This window comes from Gopherus flavomarginatus, chromosome 2 (genome assembly GCF_025201925.1).
Source record: "Gopherus flavomarginatus isolate rGopFla2 chromosome 2, rGopFla2.mat.asm, whole genome shotgun sequence".
NCBI classification, from domain to species: Eukaryota; Metazoa; Chordata; order Testudines; family Testudinidae; genus Gopherus; species Gopherus flavomarginatus.
This window is the reverse complement of record NC_066618.1, coordinates 144,473,071-144,495,419: the sequence shown is the minus strand read 5'-3', so window position 1 is coordinate 144,495,419 and position 22,349 is coordinate 144,473,071. Positions and strand designations below refer to the sequence as shown.

General features: G+C 41.1%; 1 protein-coding gene across 5 annotated transcripts in view; it reads left to right on the top strand.

The window, feature by feature from the left end:
* The window catches only part of CDH18 (cadherin 18), a 1,010,793-nt gene that overhangs the window by 856,471 nt on the left and 131,973 nt on the right, over nucleotides 1-22,349 (top strand). For all 5 annotated transcript variants that reach the window (XM_050937421.1, XM_050937420.1, XM_050937419.1 and 2 more), the window contains one exon: nucleotides 13,077-13,244. In XM_050937421.1, coding sequence (XP_050793378.1) covers nucleotides 13,077-13,244 — 168 coding nt within the window. The remainder of the gene's footprint in view (nucleotides 1-13,076; nucleotides 13,245-22,349) is intronic.

Sequence of the window (22,349 nt, the reverse complement as noted above, 5' to 3'; positions counted from 1 at the left end):
AACAAAAAAAAATCTACATTTATAAATTGCACTTTCACAACTTGCACTATAGTATTTGTATGAGGTTAACTGAAAAATACTAATTCTTTTGTTTATCCCTTTTACAGTGAAAATATTTGTAATAAAAATATTTACACTTTGATTTCAATCCAACACAGAATATCATATGTCTGAAAATGTAGAAAAACATCTAAAATATTTAATAAATTTCAATTAGTATTCTATTGTTTAACAATGCAATTAAAAAAGCAGATTATTTTTTAATCGCGATTAATTTTTTTAGTTAATCGCATTCATTAACTGTGATTAATCGATAGCCCTAATAATTTGTTTTGTGTTGATTGAAACATTTTGTTTTGATTTTGACTTTAAAAATAGATAATAAATAATCTAATTATAATAGATAATATAATGCAAAATAAAAAATGCAGACTGAAGTAATTTCCAAATGTAAAATCAAAATTTTCTATTCTGGACATATTGAAATGGGAAGTTGCAATATTGTTAGGATTCCCCTCCCCACCCACCTCAAGTTTTCTTTCAAAAAACAAATTAGGCAAAATCAATCTGATGTCACAAAACATTTCAGTTTTTACAGATCTATATATTCTGACTGAATGTGGTTCCATCAACATTTCTTTAGCAAGTTCTAGTAATTACATATAAATTGGGGTTAGATATTTATTTTTGAAATGTTCTGAGAATCTGAGGGGAAAACTGTATTTGTAAACAGATCACCCTGAAAAAAACACAAATGATTTGGAATGATACAAATGTTTCTATTTTAGTGAGAAGTGTCATGCAAACTTCCTTTGGCTCTGATGTGTGCAATTCCAGAACCTTAAGTTGCTGCTGAGAATGAACCTAGAAACTCAAAGCTGTACTGAGTTAAAACCACAAATTTTCGTATGGTTTCCTGTTTAAACATACTGTGACAGGATCCCTGGGGTGCAGTCTGGGACTGTAGTGCCGCTGTACTCCCTGAATTCAATCCAGCCTGGGCTGTCTCTCACAATGCTTTGCTAGTGAAAAGCAGCTAGCCCTTCTAGGCGCTGCGATCATTCAGCACAACAGCCTGTGGAGCCCCTCATCCAGCTAGATTGCATGATTGCTCCCAGAGCCAGTCATGAATCACACAGAGAAAGGCACCAGCACAATCCCCTCCCCAGTATCCAGCACTGTACCCCAGGGATCTACCATCTTGTACTGCTCAAGATGGGCATTGCAAATTTATTAATTGTTTCACCACTTCAACAGTGGAAAGTAGACATACACCAGCCTTTGCAAAACCTGAGCAGATTTGCCCCACACTTCATACAAACTCACTGGTAAAGATAAACAATTAAACAAATGTATTGAGTATAAGAAGTAGATTTTAAGAGGTATTAAGTGATAAGCAAAAAGTCAGAGTTAGTTATCAAAAGAAATAAAATATATGCAAGCAGTCTAAACTCTCAACCCTATTAGACTGGGCAACATCTAGATTAAGCAGTTTTTCTCACCCTGTTAGATATTGCAGTCCTTAGTATACAGGTTTGTTCCTGAAAGCTAGGCCAATTTCCTCTGTTGGAGTCTTGTCTTAGTTGCTTGCAGCGTAGGTGTGGGCAGGAGAAGGGCCAGGATACAGCCTCTGTATCTGTTTTATGCCCTCAGTCCATGTGCTTGGAAAACTCAAGTCCAGGCATGTCTGGGAGGCATTGCTGAGTCTCCAAGCAAGGTTGAGCAATTCCCCTGGTGAGGCCTTATGTGGATGAGTTATTGCATTTTAGCTCCCTTCCTGGACAACAGTTGTTGATGGATTGATTGATACCCCGCTTGGTTACTTTCCTTGCTGTTGCCTCTGGGGAGCTAATACCTGGCTGATTCCCCAGTTTACAGCATGTTTTAGTGACAACCATACCACTCAATTCTCATAACTTCATATGCATTCATGATATACATATCTGGATCATTTCAGCAGATCATAACCATTTCCCTGATACCTTACAAGGCATGCTTTATATGTAAGATCACTGTTCTATAGAAATGAGGAATATGGGGGTTACAGGATGCTCCCCCATAGTATAGAATGTCACAAATTCATTGCTCCAAGTTCTGTTGAAATGGTATAGTACTTATATATTCTCAGACAGGACTGGCTCCAGCTTTTTTGCCGCCCCAAGCGGTGAAGGAAAAAAAAAAAGCCGCAATCGGCCGCACTTCAGCAGCTGCTCTACTGCACCACTTCATTCTTCAGCGACAATTCGGTGGCCTCTGAGTAAGGACTCCAAGAGGGACTGAGGGACCTGCTGCCAAATTGCCACTGAAGAACCGGACGTGCCGCCCCTTTGCATTGACCGCACCAAGAACCTGCTTCCTCTACTGGTGCCTGGAGCTGGCCCTGTTCTCTAAAGATTCACCGGCCTTTTAAAAGTTTAGAGTTGGTAATGAAGTGTCAAATGAGTAAAGTTGCATGTGCTTTAATGTTACATAACCATGCTTAACCCCGTTCTGGAAATATGTTGTGTGTTTTGCTTAGCTGTGTGCCAGTCTATGGAATCTAGTGGCAAGGAAAATGACATAGCCTTCACTCTGAAAGTGGAATTTGTATTGTTTCAAATAGGGCCAGTTTGAGCTAATCTTGCAAACTCCCTGCACTGGGCCATGTGCTAGTGATATGTATAGGACTGTAAGAGGAATAGATAATGATCCTGATCCTCATTTGGCATAAAGTGCCATAAATAGCTTCATTAATCTTAGGGGTGCTATATCAGTTTACTCCAGTGGAGGGTCTGGCTCATTGTTCTCAGAACTCATTTGCTAGTTTCCTAATTCTTTCTAGAAACATACAAGTGGATGACGGAGGTTTCAGAAAGCAGAAAGAGAATGCTTTGCTCTGTACCAGCCAGGGGAAACATTAGGGAGAGAAGCAGAGTGATTCTCATCGCAGAGCTGTCAGACATCACAACGTAGCTCATACTCCACCTCACAGGTCACTGGAGCATGCACAATTAAGATCATATTGACATTTCAGCCATTCCCTACTGGGCTGAAACACCTGTGACGTGGAAGCTTGCTGTAGACTACAGATGATGCTTTTATGTCTAAGCCAGACCTACTTTCAGTTTAAATGTATCTAGGACGCAAGCTGTCATAATATAATTCCCAATTTTGAACCTTAGCGTCCAAAATATGGGTACTAGCATGAATTCCCCTAAGCTTAATTACCAGCTTAGATCTGATAAACTGCCACCAATCAGGAATTCCAGTGCCTGATACTCTCTGGTCCCCCCAAAACCTTCCCTGGGGACCCCCAAGACCCAGACCCCCTGGATCTTAACACAAGGAAAGTAAACCCCTTTCCTCACCGTTGCCTTTCCTAGGATTTCCCTCCCTGGGTTACTCTGGAAGATTACCGTGATTCAAACTACTTGAATCTTAAAACAGGGAGGAATGTCCCTTCCCCCCTCCCTCCCCTTTCTCCCTCACCCAGAGGCAAAACAGATTCAAGCTCCATGAATCTAAAACAAAGGGATTCCCCCTTCTCCCCTCCCTCCCTGTTAAGTACAAACTCAATTCCCTTGAGCCTCAACAAGGGGGGAAAATCAGACAGGTCTTAAAAGCAAAACTTTTAATAAAAAGAAAGAAAAAAAAGGCAAAAGTTTATCTCTGCAATTTAGATGGTAAAAAGCTACAGGGTCTGTCAGCCAATAGAAACTAGAAAGAAGCCTCCCCCCCCAGAAAAATACAATTTAAAATACTTCCAGCAAACTACACATTTGCAAATAAAGGAAAACAAATAAAAAGACTATACCACCTTTGTACGTTTGTACTTACAAAATTGGAATAGAAGATTAGAGAGCCTGTAGGTACGTGTGTTCACTCTCAGAGCCCAGAGAGAAGAAAGCAAAACCCAAAAAAACACAAACAAAGGCTTCCCTCCACCAAGATTTGAAAGTATCTTGTCTCCTGATTGGTCCCCTGGTCATGTATTTGGTTCCCTGTTTGTTAACCCTTTACAGGTAAAAGAGACATTAACCCTTAACTATCTGTTTATGACACGCCCCCCAAATTGCAGACAGTGGGGAACCTCACTGGTGGTGATTTCTTCCTAGAACTTTAAAATAAACAGATTAATACAACACATGCATCTTTACATATACTACTAAGTAGGTAAAATACAAGACTTTCTACACTTCAAGGACAAATTTCAACCAGTGGATTCTGGGAAACTTTCAAGAGAGAGTGCATCAGCTACTTTGTTAGAAGCTCCTAAAATGTGTAGAATTTCAAAATAAAAATCTTGGAGAGCTAAACTCCATCAAAGCAGTTTTTTATTGTTCCCCTTGGCAGTATGAAGCCACTTTAGCGCTCATGGTCGGTTTGTAGCTGGAACCGCCATCCCCAAATGTATGGGCGTAGCTTTTCCAGGACGTACACAATGGCGTAGCATTCCTTTTCAATGACTGACTAGTGACTTTCCCTATCAAACAGTTTCTTGCTCAGAAACATGACAGGATGGAAGTTGTGATCTGGTCCTTCCTCCATGAGAACTCCTCCTATATCATGCTCAGATGCATCTGTGGTTACTAGGAATGGTTTGTCAAAGTCCGGGGCCCTTAGTACAGGGTCAGACATGAGCGTTGCCTTAAGTTGGGTAAAGGCTTTTTGACACTCATCAGTCCACTTAACTGCATTTGGCTGGGTCATTTTGGTCAGATCGGTCAGTGGGGCAGCGATTTGGCTGTAGTGTGGTACAAATCGCCTATAATACCCAGCCAAGCCTAAGAAGGATTGGACCTGTTTCTTGGACTTTGGGACAGGCCACTTTTGGATAGCATCCACCTTGGCCTGTAGAGGGTTTATGGTTCCTCGACCCACCTGGTGTCCCAGGTAAGTCACTCTGTTTTGGCCTATTTGACACATTTTGGCCTTAACAGTTAGTCCTGCCTGCCTGATGTGCTCAGAGACTTTTTCCAGGTGTTCTAGGTGTTCGGGACAGGAGTCAGAAAAAATGGCCACATTATCGAGGTAAGCAACTGCATATTCTCCCAATCCTGCTAGTAGACCATTTACCAGCCTTTGAAAGGTGGCGGGTGCATTTCACAGCCCGAAAGGAAGCACATTAAATTCATACACGCCCGCATGGGTGATGAATGCTGACCTTTCCTTGGCAGGTTCATCAAGCGGTACTTGCCAGTACCCCTTGGTTAAGTTTATTGTAGATATGAACTGGGCACATCCCAACTTTTCCAATAGCTCATCGGTGCGTGGCATTGGATAGTTGTCTGGACGAGTTACCGCATTTAGCTTACAGTAGTCCACGCAAAAGCATATTTCCCCATCTGGTTTGGGTACCAGAACCACTGGAGATGCCCATGCACTGGTAGATGAGCGTATTATACCCATCTGTAGCATGTTCTGGATCTCCCGTTCTATTGCAGATTGGGCGTGAGGAGACACTTGGTAGGGTGGGGTTCTAATTGGGTGAGCATTACCTGTGTCAGTGGAGTGGTATGCCATTCAGTCCGTCCTGGGGTGGTTGAGAACAATGGGGCGAAGCTACTGCACAGCTCCATGATTTGTTGCCACTGCAGACGTTCCAGGGTGGTGGAGAGGTTCTCCTCTTCCACACCACCATCAGATTTTTTTTCGTAGTAGACACCTTCAGGCCACTCAGCGTCATCTCCTCCCTGGACTGTAAACTGACAAACCTGTAAGTCTCTGGAATAAAAGGGCTTGAGAGAATTAATGTGGTACACTCTGGGATTTAGGGAGGAATTGGGAAATGCTATGAGGTAGTTAACAGCTCCCAGGCGCTCTTGGACCGTGAATGGACCTTCCCATGGTGCTTCCATCTTATGGGCCTGTTGCGCCTTCAAGACCATAACCTGGTCTTCTACCTTGAAGGAACGCTCTCTGGTATTTTATAATACCAGGTCTTTTGTTCTTTTTGAGCATCCTTTAGGTTTTCTTTAGCAAGGGCTAAAGAGTGTCGGAGGGTGTTTTGTAGGTTGCTTACAAAGTCTGGAATGTTAGTTCCTGGAGGAGGCATTAACTCCTCCCGTTGCTGCTTCACCAACTGTAATGGCCCCTTAACTTCGTGGCCATACACAAGTTCAAATGGTGAAAACCCTAAACTGGGATGTGGTACAGCCTTGTAGGCAAAAAGCAACAGTTGCAACACTAGGTCCCAGTCATTGGAGTGCTCATTGACGAATTTACGTATCATGGCCCCAAAAGTTCCATTAAACCTCTCCACCAGGCCATTGGTTTGATGGTGGTAAGGGGTGGCAACCAAGTGATTCACCCCATGAGTTTCCCACAGTTCTTTCATGGTTCCTGCCAGGAAATTAGATCCTGAATCTGTAAGGATGTCGGAGGGCCAACCTACCCTGGCAAAAATGTCTGTTAGGGCCAGGCAGACAGCTTTAGCCCGGTGTTGCCTAGAGCTACTGCTTCCGGCCATCGGGTAGCAAAGTCCACGAAAGTCAGTACGTACTGCTTTCCTCTGGGTGTCTTTTTTTGGGAAAAGACCCAGCATATCCACAGCTACTCGCTGAAATGGGACCTCAATTATGGGGAGTGGTTGGAGAGGGGCCTTGACCTGGTCTTGGGGCTTTCCCACCCTTTGGCATACCTCACAAGACCGGACATACTTGGCAACGTCCTTGTCCATCCCCTCCCAGTGGAAGGACTTCCCCAACCGGTCTTTGGTTCTGTTCACCCCAGCATGGCCACTGGGATGATCATGGGCTAAGCTTAAGAGCTTTTCCCGGTACTTAGTTGGAACCACCAACTTTTTTTGCGGATGCCAGTCTTCCTGGTGTCCACCAGAAAGAGTCTCCTTGTATAAAAGTCCTTGTTCTACAACAAACCGGGATCAATTAGAAGAGCTGAGAGGCGGTGAGGTGCTCCGTGCTGCCGCCCAAGCTTTCTGAAGGCTGTCATCTGCTTCCTGCTCAGTCTGGAACTGTTCCCTTGAAGCTGGAGACACCAGTTCTTCCTTAGACTGGGGACTTGGGCTTGGTCCCTCTGGAAGCGATGTAGATGATGGGGTTGTTTTTGTTGCTGGTGAACCGCTCTCTGCTGGTGCACCAGGTGGTATTTTAGTCTCTGGCTGAGCCTCTTGGGTGTGTTTCTCTGCTGCTTCAGCCGGTTTAGTCTTTCTGGCGCCCTCTGGCATTGGAGTTGAAGATGGGTTTGCAAGCGCTGGTGTCGGTGCTGGCAACGGTTCTGGTGCTGGTTGCTTTTCCAGTTCCTGGTCTGGGACTGGAGGCACTGTGGCTGTTTCAGTCATTGATAGGGGATTCGGGTCCTCTACCTCAGTCTGTGTCTCTGGTAACACAGACGGGGCCTCTGTGGACGGCTCAGGAACAGGAATGGGTCTGGAAGCTTGCCTGGTTTGGCTGTGTGTAACCATTCCCACTCTCTTGGCCCACTTCACCTGGTTGGCCAAGTCTTCCCCCAGTAGCATGGCGATGGAATAATTGTCATAGACTGCAAAAGTCCACATTCCTGACCAGCCTTTGTACTGGACAGGCAGTTCAGCTGTAGGCAAGTGTACAGCTTGTGACATGAAGGGGTAAATTGTCAGATGGGCCTCTGGGTTGATGAATTTGGGGTCAATGAAGGATTGGTGGATAGCTGACTCTTGTGCCCCCGTGTCTCTCCACGCAGTAACCTTCTTTCCGCCCACTCTCAGAATTTCCCTTCGCTCCGAGGGTATTTGAGAGGCTTCTGGGCCTGGGGATCTTTGGTGTGAGGGTGGTGTAATGAACTGCACTCGGTTGGGGTTCTTTGGGCTGTTGGCCTTTATATGTCCCAGTTCATTACATTTAAAGCATCGCTCAGTTGACTGGTCACTGGGCCAAGGTGGGTTACTGGAGACTGGTGAGGTGGGAGAATAGGGCGTCTGTGGCTTTCCTTGGGTAGTAGGTGGGGTCTTGTGCTGCCCTCAGTTATAGGGTTTATTGTCGGTGTGCCCCATGGGGTATTCGCTCCCCTTGACAGTAGCTTTTTTCTTTTTTGCCACTTCCATCTATTTGGCTCCAATCTCCCCCACCTCGGTTATTGTTTTGGGTTTGTTCTCATAACATTTTTCCCAGATCTGGACCTTAGCGTCCAAAATATGGGTGTTAGCATGAAAACCTCCAAGCTTAGTTACCAGCTTGGACCTGATAACGCTGCCGCCAGCCAGGGATTTATACAGTGCCTAGCTCACTGTGGTCTCCCCAAACCTTCCCTGGGGGACCTCAAGACTCAGATTCCTTGAGTCTCACAACAAAGGGGAATAAACCATCTCCCTTCCCCCTCCTCCCCTCCAGGTGTTCCCTCCCTGGGTTCCTGGAGAGATATACAGAAGCAAGCTCCGTGAATCTAAACAGAGGGACTCCACCCTCCCTGTTTCCAGTCCTGGAAAACACAAGTACCGAGAGAGCTAATCTCTCCCTCACCCCCCTTCACCCTGAGGGTATGCAAAGTCAGGCTTAGTAAATCTAACACAAAGAGATTTTCCCCCTGACTTCTTCCTCCCACCAATTCCCTGGTGAGCTGCAGACTCAATTCCCTGGAGTCCCCACTAAAGAAAAACTCCAACAGGTCTTAAAAAGAAAGCTTTATATAAAAAGAAAGAAAAGGACATAAAAATGGTCTCTCTGTATTAAGGTGACAAATACAGGATCATTTGCTTAAAAGAAAAAAATGAATAAACAGCCTTATCCAAAATGAATACAATTTAACACATTCCAGCAACTACACACATGTAAATACAAAAGAAAACAATATAAACCTTATTGTCTTACTATCTTTGTACTTGCAACTTGGAAACAGAAGATTAGAAAGCTGGAGATAGAAAAATCACTCTCATAGCTGAGAGGGCACAGACACAAGACAAAAACAAAGAACTCACACCCCAAAACTTCCCTCCACCCAGATTTGAAAAAGTCTTGTTTCCTGATTGGTCCTCTGGTCAGGTGTTTCAGGTTACTCCTTTCCAGGTGAAAGAGACATTAACCCTTAGCTATCTGTTTATGACAGATGTACCTCTCTATTTCCTCAGGAACACCATCTAAGAACTGCTCCATTTGTGTGAGGAGGTGCAGCTCGTCCATATTGTTAACCTTTGTTCCTGATATCCAGGCCTCATAATTCTTTGCAATGTGGTAGGCGTGTCGGGGGAATGACACATCTGGGTTCCATTTTAGGGTTCTGAACCGCCGATGGGCGTGTTCAGGTGTTATCCTCATTCTGTATCTGGCCTGGGTTTGAAAAAGTTTATAATCGTTCATGTTCTCCTTAGGCATCTCAGCCGTCACCTCTGCTAAAGGTCCACTGAGCAGTGGCCTCAGCTCTAACATGTACAGGTCTTCAGAGATGTTGTATCCAAGGCAGGCTCTTTCAAAATTTTCTAAGAAGGACTCAGTGTCATCACCTGCCTTGTAGGTGGGAAATTTCTTGGGATGTGGAACCATAATTGGAGAAGTGTTGTTAGAATTGGCTGGGTTCTGTTGCTTAGCCTTTTCTAATTCCAGGGCCTGCTGGTGGGCTTCCCTCAGGAGTTCCAACTCTCTCCTGTGGGCAGCCTCTCTTTCTCTTTCTCTCAGCTCCATCTCTTGTAGCGTTTTTTCCATGTCTCGCCTGTGGTCTGTGTCTCTAATTTGTACCTCTGCCTCCAGTTTTGTCTTGGAAGTCATGTTTCCTGCTTTTTTGTGTTGGGGCGCTCTCTGGTGTTTTACTGTGTGAACTGCTGTTCCTTTGCTGCTTTCTCTCTGTTGCTAAGTAACAGAGTCTTTCTACTTTTTCCCCTAGCTACTCACGGTAAGGTAAAAAGGAATAAGAGACTTTTTATTTGCAAATATGTTCTGCTGGAGTTTGTTGCTGCTCACTTAAGCCTGCTTTGTTTAACAAAAGACCCTTGTTAAACCTTAATCTCTCTGCCTTCAGTGTACTCAGAAGGAAGAGAGAAAGAAAAAAAACCCTGCAAACTTGCTTTTAAAAACCCCTTTTTCTCTGCTTATAAGCAGCTAGCAGAGAAAAAAGAAAAATAATAATCTTTCTGGCTTTTGGATTCTTGTCCCAATGCTGCTCACCATGTCATAATATAATTCCCAATTTTGAACCTTAGCATCCAAAATATGGGTACTAGCATGAATTCCCCTAAGCTTAATTACCAGCTTAGATCTGATAAGCTGCCACCAATCAGGAATTCCAGTGCCTGATACTCTCTGGTCCCCCCAAAACCTTCCCTGGGAACCCCCAAGACCCAGACCCCCTGGATCTTAACACAAGGAAAGTAAACCCCTTTCCTCACCATTGCCTTTCCTAGGATTTCCCTCCCTGGGTTACCCTGGAAGATTACCGTGATTCAAACTCCTTGAATCTTAAAACAGGGAGTAATGTCCCTTCCCCCCCTCCCCTTTCTCCCTCACCCAGAGGCAAAACAGATTCAAGCTCCATGAATCTAAAACAAAGGGATTCCCCCTTCTCCCCTCCCTCCCTGTTAAGTACAAACTCAATTCCCTTGAGCCTCAACAAGGGGGGAAAATCAGACAGGTCTTAAAAGCAAAACTTTTAATAAAAAGAAAGAAAAAAAAGGCAAAAGTTTATCTCTGCAATTTAGATGGTAAAAAGTTACAGGGTCTGTCAGCCTATAGAAACTAGAAAGAACCTCCCTCCCCACAGCAAAATACAATTTAAAATACTTCCAGCAAACTACACATTTGCAAATAAAGGAAAACAAATAAAAAGACTATACCACCTTTCTACTTTTGTACTTACAAAATTGGAATAGAAGATTAGAGAGCCTGTAGGTACGTGTGGTCACTCTCAGAGCCCAGAGAGAACAAAGCAAAACCCAAAAACACAAACAAAGGCTTCCCTCCACCAAGATTTGAAAGTATCTTGTCTCCTGATTGGTCCCCTGGTCATGTGTTTGGTTCCCTGTTTGTTAACCCTTTACAGGTAAAAGAGACATTAACCCTTAACTATCTGTTTGTGACACAAGCCCAAAAACATTTACTTGTATGAGTAACCCTCACACAAGTAATCTCATCTTCAGTGTGATTACTTGCATGAGTAAAATCTGCTCGTTTAATTACAGATGTGCAGAATTAAGCCTATATATCAGGGTTTTTTAAGAACACTAAGCTACAGCTGTATTTATAAGAACTGTATAAAACATTAACCATTTTTTTAAGTTGTTATGATATTCTCTCAGACTATCCTGAAGAATTTTCCCTGTGTACACACACTGAATGTGCTGGTATGCAGCAGGTCAGAGGCTTCGCAAATAGTTAAAAATTAGGTTATGTTTGGTTCATTGAGTCTAGACAGGTTATCCATGTGAAGTTTATTTTCTAGTTAGTATAGTAAGAATTGACAAATCAAAACAGGCTCCATGCGGCCTCCATGCCAAGTTACATCCTCGGAGCTGGGAAATCCTGACCCATCAGCACCTCTCTCCTGCAGCTGGCCAATGGGTGCCAGAGACTGCCAGGGGAAGGAGCTAACTATTATCCCACGGTGAATGTCTCCCTCCCCCCAGGACTCCCTCCCCCTTTTCACTGCCAGGCTCATCAGGTTCCCCCACCCATTGATGCATTTGTTGTTATATCCCTGTCTGTTCTTCTGTATGGCTATCAAATGATTTAAATTTGCAAAGAAGCAACAGTTATCATATCAGAACAGTTTTATTTTAAGAAGTTTAGTCTTTCACGCATTTTTTAAAGGAAGCTTTGACGGTAGGTTTCATTTTCTTTCTCTATTTAACAATATGTTTCAAAATGCCCTTACAAATCCTTTTGTAATTCTTAATCTTAAAGTGGGACTCTGCTCTGGGAAGGGAGTCCTGCAGTTCCATCTGTGTGGGAAATGCTCTGCACTGACAAATAATAGTGTGTTAGGGGAGCAGGGGTGTTCCTGACTGCCAACCTTGTAAACTCAGTCTGGGCTCAGAGGACATAGCTGGGTTATTCTATTTAACGTATCACCAGTGACAAAAGTAATATTGGTCTTGCCTTATGTGATACCTGCACAACCCTATTGTCATCAGTGTGCTTGAAGATATTGGAAGTTAGTAAACATTTCTGCTGCTGATGTGTAAAATTAAATAGAATATTTTGTTCACTCATTTCTAGCTCTATCGGCTCTGCTCAGCTAAACAGGAGTCAAAAAGCAGCAAAAATGCATTTTTCTCACTAAGGTCGACTGTTTATAACTGTGAATGGATACAGGGAGCAGATCAAGGCATCTTAAATAAGAGGGTGCCAATTTCAAAGTCACTTTTCAGAATGGTGCCAAACTTTATGTGGAAAAACAAAAGATTATTTTTGTATGGCTACCAGATAGTGGAATTTGAGACTTCTCTCATGGAGCATGAATGCATATTCATTAATATTTCAATTAAACTGCTACTTAAGCAATTATCATATAAGATAAAACATTGTCTTTTTGGCAATGTACCTTGAGGTCTTTCTATGTTACTTGAATTGGAGTAATTATTTATTGATATATTATTACATTTATTTTAATATGTGGTGTTTTTAATTTCTACATATCCTCAAGCAACCTGTCTGTCTAGCAAATGCTACTACAATTATATTAGATGTTTTAGAAAACAGTGCAGTTCTCAACAACATTTCTCCAGAACACATTATATAACCCATTTTCTTTGGTTGTCTTCACACAAGAGACTTCCAGTCTGTTGGTTAGAAATCAGAAATTCAATTAAAAATGGTTTATTTTTGTTATAAAGACAGGGTTCAGAGTAGCAGCTGTGTTAGTCTGTATCCTCAAAAAGAACAGGAGTACTTGTGGCACCTTAGAGACTAACAAATTTATTTCAGCATAAGTTTTCATAGGCTACAACTCACTTCTTCGGATGCATAGAATGGAACACACAGACAGGAGATATTTATAGATACAGAGAACATGAAAAGATGGAAGTATGCATACCAACTGGAAGAGTCTAATCAATTGAGACGTAGAAGTTCTGAGTCCTACCTCTATTGACAACACAGGCTCAGTAGATGTCTACTCTTGACCGTTGTTCAGAAATGCTAACACTGGTGTTTCTTTTGTTTTTCTTTGCATCACAGGAGTCATCAGGACCGCCTTGCATAACATGGACAGGGAAGCCAGAGAGCATTATTCCGTTGTCGTTCAAGCCAAAGATATGGCTGGGCAGGTCGGAGGGCTATCAGGGTCAACAACTGTAAATATCACACTCACTGATGTCAACGACAATCCACCCAGGTTTCCTCAGAGTATGTAAAGTTCAATATGTATTTCATTTGAAAAGCCACATTAATTGTTAGTGTTGGAAGTGGCATATTAAGGAAAATCAATCACTGTTCAAATTGCAGGTGGAGAGGGGACACAAAAAGTTATGTTTTATGGAGTTTTATTTTTCACCTTTTTCATGTGGGATAGTATGTGAGGATGTGATACAGTTCCAGCACAGAAGCCAACCGTGATCCCTTTACATATAATACTACTATTAACAACAATAATAATAGGGAAAATATAAGAACTCTACTGTGGGTTCTGCTTTATCCATTTTGGAATGTAATTACGTGATAATACAATATGGATTTACTAAGATAATTGTATTGTTCCCATGACAGGGAGGGAATTATAAATTTAATCCAGCATATACATGCCCCCCCACCCCAAATGCTCTCTCTCTGTCTCTCACACACATACACAAAATTTATAAATCACTTTTGATATAAAAAATAATAGTTCAAAGCATGATAGTATTATTGTTGGTGGTGTACAGTAAATCCTGCCTTTTCCCGAAGTAAGTTAAGTGTGGATACTAAATATCTAAAACCAAATGCTTGCACATAGCAAGTTATGCAGAATGTTCATGTAGTAAGAATTTCTTACTGTAACTCTTCACTTACGGCGTCATGTAGAGGACAGACACTGCACGGTTAGCTAGCATGGATATAAATAGCAGTGTAGATGATGAGGCACTGCTAAGGTGAGTAGAGTAAGGGGCCCTTCCTGCTTGAGCATCTAATGTATATACTCTACATAGCTTTCTAAACACCCAAGCAGTGCTTATTTTTATCAGTGTAATGCTCCAGTGCCACCCTCTGCCGGAGCCTTCCTCCACCCCTGCTGCCTCCCCCAGCCAGAAACATTCACTGCTGCATGTAATATAAAGCACAGTGAGTTTGGGCATAGCCTGCCTTTCACCTTGGTGTGTAGCTGCATGTAACTGCAAGTGCATACAAGGTCACAATCAAATAACGAATAGGAAATGTATTGACACACAACATATATATTTAGAATTCTGAAACAGGAGTTGTAGCCTTCTAAGACTTCAGAGTATACCAAAAATAAATACCAAAAAAAAGGATTTAAGAGACTTTTCAGACCAAAATTGCATGACTAAATCTACTTTTGATTGCAAATTGGCTCAGGGCCAGTAAAAGTATGGTAATCTGGACTCGGACATTATTAAGAACTACTGTAGAACATAATGGCCTAGCAACTATAGGTACACCCAGTGGGAAATATGTTAAGCTGTTTAAAGGAAAAGATTTATCAGGAATAGTTGAGATCACAAAGCTCCAAGGAAAGATAAAATTCTCTGACAATTAATGTTATGTAGTCAGGAAGCTCTTTAAAAGTTTTGTAATAATGAATACTTGTGCTGGGCTTCCCACATGCACAATGAAGAGCCTTTGAAATGTAGTCTGAGATAGTTAATTCAGTTTTATATCCCATAAAATTGGCAAGATAGCCACCACCATCTTTAACACTTCCACATTATCATCAGAAAGATGAAGGCTACAGCATATATTGGAATAAATGTAATATTTAGATATCTTAATTAAGGAATAAAAAGTCTTAGATTAGCATGATGGGTAAGAATTCAGCAACCAAAGAAGGCATAAATACACAGCAGCTTTAGAAAGTGTGGAGAGTGGTTTCCTTTTATTGCGGGGTAGGGGAGTCAGGATGGGGGATATGTTTAGATATTAAACCGACAGAAATGCACACCAACGCGCGTGTGTGTATGTATCTCAGTTGCCAACTTTCGCACAGTAAATAAGCACCCTGACTTTCACAATAAGCAAAAATCAAGCTAATCCCATTTCAAAACAAGGCCAAAACAAGCCAATCCCTAAGAACCCCAACATGCTGCAAGCCAAAAACTAGCCAACAAGCAACTCATGAGCCAATTAAGCCAAAAATAAGCCCAAGTTCTGTGTTTTTTTTTCCTGCAAGTTTGGCAAGTCTGGTGTGTATGTGTGTTTGTTTGTGTACATTTATATGTTTTTCAATTTGTTTGTAAGTGGGTAAATAATATTTATAGAGTTAGCTATATTTCTATATATTTTAATTTATTTTACTGCTTCAAACAAACATTTTTTCAAAAATACAAAACAAAATTATCTCAGCTGTGAAACTTTGGACACCTATTAATTAACTGGGCAAGGCTGAGTAAAAGATGATTTCCTGAGCTCAAAGTATTTTCTTTTCAGAATATATTACTCCTGAAATGTATAATACGGAGGACAACCACTCAATCCAACTTGCTTTTAAATACTAAAGGCATGATTATAACTTACACTTTCCTCAACAAATTTGATTGAAACTTCCCAAACTCCTTGCAAATCCAGTCTTAAACTTTAATAATGTATCTCCAGAACATGGTAAATTTGTAGATGATGTAACACTGGGCAATCTTTGTAACATGAAATATAACCGCTAAATTCATAAAACTAATTTCAGTTTTGATTTTCTTCTCTGGCCAATGTCCTTCATGCTCCTGACTTCTATCTCCTTACATTGCATGGCATTTTAGACTATATTAGCAGATGATGTTGCTCCTTTTAGGAGACATCTAGGGAGTCTTGCTGTGGATTGCACTCACTGTGGATATCACGGAAAGTGGAAGTTGCCTCCCAGGCAGGTTTTGGAGATGAGTAACTCCAATGTATGAACTCTGATGGCAGCCAAGTTTCCAGAGAACACACAGGCTGAACTAGTAGTGTAGTGGTTAAAAAAATGGGTAAAGTAACCTAAACTAAACTCCATAGTCCCAGATGAGATGAAGATATACTCCATTTACTCTTGTTCACCTTTGACTGTACTATTGGGCTGAACTTCATGTTCCCTTATTGTTAATTTATTTATTGACCAACATCCTGTTGAGTTTTGTATCTACACAGTGTGTGGACTGTATATTAGAGCATGTTGTAAAGGATACACTGATCACAGCTTTCCTAAATTATGTTTCATTTATAAGTATACTTTGTTGTTGGTATTATTTATTTTAAGTTAAGGCCAGATCTTTCTGGCCTTTCTCAGGTAAATCTCTTATTGAAGAAACTTGAGTTTTGACTAAGGATGGTAGAATTTGTCCTATACTATATAAACCATGAAACTCCAATCACAAAAAGTAAATCACATGAGATCAACATGTCTGTTTAATTCAGCTACTGTAATGCCGCTAGAATTTAATGAAATGTGTTTGAACATTGTACAACAAAAATTGTTAGCATAGCTCCTGAAAAGTAATATGATTTTCTGCAATACAACAACAGTCTAACCAGGAAAGGGGAAATATAATATACAAATTAATACATTTTCATAATGTGATTGGACCTCTTACATACAATTTTAGACATAATAAAAACAATACCTGATATAAGAAATGTATATGAAAAATTCTGTTTGCAAAACAAAAGTATTCATCACGTGCATGATTCAGCAAGAGTATGACCTTAGTGTAATGAATTCCTCTCTAGAATACACTTCCTCCTACTAAGCATCCTCAAAGTTACCCTGTCCTATAGTAATCCATCTTTTTAATCCACGTTATTGTCTTCACCACCTTTCCCTCTCATTGATTGTCTAAATGCAAATGAACTGCCAATATAGCACAAGATGGAAGACACCATTTCACTTGAAGGAGCTTTTGGTTTTCAGCAAAATATATTTCCCAGTTCGTGTTGATCAGTCTTATCAAAGACAACCTTAGTTGAGTAATGTCCCAGCTTTGGGCCCTAACTCTGACATAAAATGTTCCTCGAACTACTCTGTGATCTTAGCAAAAAGATATAGACAATTTCATCTTCTTCTCAAGTTTCATAGCCATCTTCTGTAGACTTTATCTTTAGTAATGTTCTGTGATCTTAGCCTTAGTGCAATATGGATATCTTTTTATGTATTTTGCTCTTTAGTCTGATCTTGTTTCTTCTTGCATCAGGATCATCAGCTCATATGGTGGTTTCAACTGACAAGTCTGAATGTTGTAAGTGCGAATGTTTACAAAAGGAACCAGTTATGGACAGACAAATGCATTTCTTCTGGTAGCCTTACTACGCTATAGATTCCACAGGCCATTCTCCAGTAATCCTCTTGTATTTAGGGACTCATCCTGCAAGGAGATGAGCACCTCCTGAGAATTGCTGAGTGCCCTGATCTTCCTTTGGCCCCACAAACAAGGGGGAGACTATTTCCTGGTACACTGCCTCCCAGAACTTCAGCTGGCACTTCCCTTATTGGCTTGGTTAAGTAACATTTTATACAGCAGATTAAATTTTTGACCTTATTTTGACAAATCCATTAACTTCTTTAGCATAAACCAAAACATTAAGGACAAAACATGACTATAATAACTTTTTATAAATTCCAGTTATTTCATAGGATTGCGTGAAATTTTTTAATACTGTATAAAATGTAAAATGTAGAAGGGTCCAAATGATGTAGGAATCTGGAAAAAATCCTTTTATAGATAGCATTCAGTTTTAAGTTACATATATATTTTGGTCCACATGTCTTTCTTTTGTGAGACACTATAAGAAAGAAGTCTGATCTGTGTTTCTTGTAAGACGTGATGGAACAGGTTATTGTTATTAAATAAATAAATAGGTTTGAACAGGCTAGTGGCTTTCACTGTGCTTCATCCTGCAAGGTTCTGATTGCCCAGAACTCCCATTGACTTCTTATTGTGAACTCCATAAATGTAGCCACATCAGGATGCCAGTATTCTAACCCCAGAACAATAGTCTCTCAGTGGCTAGTGTTGTTGGATAGGCTGGCTGCTGAATTCTGAACTAACTGAATCTTTACAGTTTCATGGCTTACCATGATTAGGAGATGGGATGCAGTGTTTGGCCCAGTCCAGTAGCAATACAAGGAGAACCTCATGGTCACAGACAGATTTATGATTATAACTTGATGCCCTTGTAGCCAAGATGGAGTTTGCTCTGCAAGCATCTCTGACCAAGAAAAGACACATGCAAAAACTCAGCAGAGCAAGTCCCTTTCACCAAAAGGGCACCTGTTCCAAACCACCAGAGTGAACATACACACGCTGTAAGAGTACAATGAATTAGGAAAGGGAAATATTTATAATACAATGGGGAAAGTTAGGGAGAGTGGTAAAACAACGTTACATTCAACATAAAGCCCCACAGGCCCAGTGGTACCACAGTCTGAAAGGGCAGATACCGAGCAATGCACCTGCACTCACAGTTCAGGAGTCCTGGGAAAAGTTCCGATCCAATGGTGCATCTTGGTTGCTTCTGGTCATCTACAGCACCAGTAAACTTTCCCCCAACACCCCTCTGGTGCCTCTTCTGCCACTCTCTCTGCAAAGCCCCACAGAGCAACAACCTCCCCACCAAGTAACAGCCTTCCTCCTTATTTCCAAAGCAAAATCACAAGCCTCAGTACTCACCACCCCATACAGCTCTGGTCAGCCTTGATAATGGATCTGACTCTGGGTTGTCCTTCTTGAGAGATTCCTCTATGGCAGAGTGCTCATACTGAATTCTGTCCTGTGGTGTCCCTCCCAGGCTTTGGGTAGGCTGTCTGCTGCTTCACTCTGTGAGGGCCTGCTTATTGTAGACCTTCTGTCTGGAGCTCCAGACACACACAAACCCTGTTGCTTTCCTTCTCTCCAGGCTCTTCCCATCCCTAAACAGCATTTCCTCTTGGCCCATGCTCTCTAAACCCCAAAGGGATTACATGATATACTTCTACCACGATATAACGCTGTCCTCGAGAACCAAAAAATCTTACCGCATTATAGGTGAAACCGCGTTATATTGAACTTGCTTTGATACACCGAAGCGCACAACCCCTTCCCCACCCCCTGTAGCGCTGCTTTACCACATTATATCCAAATTCCTGTTATATTGGGTCACGTTATATTGGGGTAGATGTGTATATAATAAAAAGAATGAGGAGTACTTGTGGCACCTTAGAGACTAACAAATTTATTTGTAGGCTAAAACTCACTTCATCGGATGCATGCAGTGGAAAATACAGTAGGAAGATATATATATACGGAGAACATGAAAAAATGGGTGTTGCCATACCAACTCTAACTAGATTAATCCAATGAAGTGGGTTTTAGCCCACAAAAGCTTATGCCCAAATAAATTTATTAGTCTCTAAGGTGCCACCAGTACTCCTCATTCTTATTGCTGATACAGACTAACACAACTACCGCTCTGAAACATGATATATAATGCACATTTCCAGATGTATTGAAATAATTTAATGTAGTTAAATAATACCAATTTTAAAAGTGTGATTGAAGAAACACATTTTTAGATAGAGATAATGTTCTAACAATCGGATGCCTTCAGGAGTTCCTCTGTGAACTCTTCCTAGTAAGGCAATCTAATAGCAATAATTCACTCAGGGTAAAAGCCATTGCTATGTAGATGGCTTATGAATCACTTAAGCATTACTTAAGATCTACTTAAGTTTTTTAAGGGCTTAATCAGTGCATAATGCCATGTACAGGCCCTTTAGTTGGTTGATTTTCATCCTAACTACAGACAAAACTATCAGCTTTATGTTTATAAAGATTTTCTTTCCTAAATAAATGTCCTCTAGCTCTTCAGTTTTAAGATGACACAAGCTGGTTTTTTTTTTAAATTTGTGAGTTTCATAGCTGAGTTTTTGTTCCACAATAATTATTGCTTGTCCTTGTACATACTTTGCAACTTAACATGACATAGTCTTCTAGCATTTAGGTTTACATGCTGTCTGCCAGTAAGGTTTGATTATTTAATCTATTTAATAATTCTCTTCATATAATCTTTCTTAGAGTCTGGGAGGAAGAACAGCTGGGATCCATGTAGTTGGGAACTTTGCTGCCAGGATAATTTCCTTAAAGGCAATTATAAACATAAAATCAATATTCTTCCCACACATACAGAAAAGCCTTAATTTAGTGGAAAGGAGAAGCTTGCAGGTGAGGGGAAAATATAAGAGCCTCTATGGATTTAGATTAGCTCAGCAGCTGGTGCTGCTTAAAAATTAAACCGTCTATCCTTTTCTGTTGTGAAAATTCAGCCATTACATTGGGCCTTAGGGAGCAGAGACCATTGGGCAATTTGAGGGCTCTCAGGCTACATCTACACTACACACCACTTTTGGCATCATGTAGAGTACACACCTGAAAGGGCCCTCTATCATGAATATAATTAGGAGTGTAGTCAGTGAGGCATGGCTTAGGTAAATAGATTAAAGACATGCATGAGGGATGTGAGTTTGTATGCAAACACATATCCTATATGCTGTCTACTTACCCAAGCCATGCTTCCTATCCATACTGTTATTTTTAGACATGTGGTGTCTCGCTGCCTCCCCACTGCTGGAGCCTTTCCGCACTGCAGGAAAAGACTCCCCCAGTGAGGAACAGTTCTGGTAGTGGGAAGACACCAGGGAAAGGCTTCAGCAGGTCCCTGCTGCTGGACCCCTACTTTGCCATAGGGCAAGATGACAGCAGCTAAATAGCAGCAAGGAAAGGCTCTGCCAGCTCCTGGCTGTCAGAGCTGACTCCAGGAAAGGCTCCGTAAGCTTGACCTTTCCCAGCAGCCTCCTCCTTGCTAGATAGAGTCTTTTCTTGCCTAAATGAAAGACTCTGGCAAAAGTGAGCTGCTGGAACTTTTCCCCACAGTCTCCCCTCTGCCCGAACCTTTCACTGACACATGAAGCTACAACACTGCAGTGTGGACGCAGCCTGCTTTTCCCTGTGGCATGTAGCTGGACAGACACTATCTGCTGCCAAAAGTAGTGTGTAGTGTAAATGTAGCCTCAATGTGAGGAATCTCCAAAATGAGATCCTCCTGGAAATTTCCTCCATGCTGCTCTGTTATACCAGCTACTCTGAAATTTGTCACCAGTCAAACCATACTGCAACAGCTGGAAATAAGTTTCTGCAAAACTTTGAGTTCTCCCCCAGCCCATTGCTTTCAATCAGATATGAGTCTCAAGTTTAATCCAGACTACCTCAATAGATTATTAAGTGGCCTCAAGGTAAAGGTTCATTTTGATGACACAAAGGTGGACTTTATTAAGCAATAAATACTAGTAGTTGCTGATAAACATATATAGATTATATTTCAATTGCCTGTATCTTTATCCAAGCAATTTTTTTTTCAAATGTAGTACACAAACTTGCGTGCCAAGTTAGAGTCAAAGTTCACCCATTTTTTAGTTGGCTGAATGGGGAAGAAATATGGTCAGAATTGTTTTTAAAATAACTCATAACTCAGAAAGAGTCAATGGGATTGTGTTTAAGATTTATGGGAAAACTGACCATCTAGCTAAGATGAAGCATGAAAAATGTTACCCTCCCCTCTGCAAAGTGAATGTTTTGCAAATCTGAATGCAAGGATATAGGGTGCTAATGAAAACTATTTTGTGACCTTAACTGTAGAGGGCATGAAGACTGATATAAGAGTGCCATTTTAGGAATTATTTTAACTATTGAGCAGAATATTGCCATTAAACATGAATCAAGTCAATGTTTGTACGATAGCCACACTCCATAACTCTCCCGCTCAACTGATATTTTCTTCCTCTCTTGTTCTTAAAGTTTTCAGTTATACAATTATTTCAACTAGTAATATGTATAAAGCTTCTACTCTGGTCCCAAAAGAGAATGGCCAGTGACTGACACATCCTTTGTTGAAATGGTTTTGTGTTTAATGTATTGATTATTCTCCTTTTTTTACAAGATAACATCAGATGAAGTAAATCCCCAAACTTTGACATTGATTGTTCTACATTTAAAAATTGCAAATGTTTCTTACCTTTCATTAAAGGTAAGCCTGGTAAGAGTTGAACTATCCAGGCTCAATTTCTTTAAATTTTCAGAGCATGGGGCTTCTCTCTAATTCTCTCAGCAGGAAATATGACATGAGAAAAAAATAAATAGGCATGTGTTTGTCTTTTATTATCTGATGCTGGTATGAGAATCAAAACTGTCAATCCAAAGACCAGCAACCTACTGCTCCAAACATAAGAAACATGGGGTGGGGCAGTGGTTATTCTCTAATAAGAATTGTTTGGAATCACCTGCCTAGCAATGTTGTTGAACC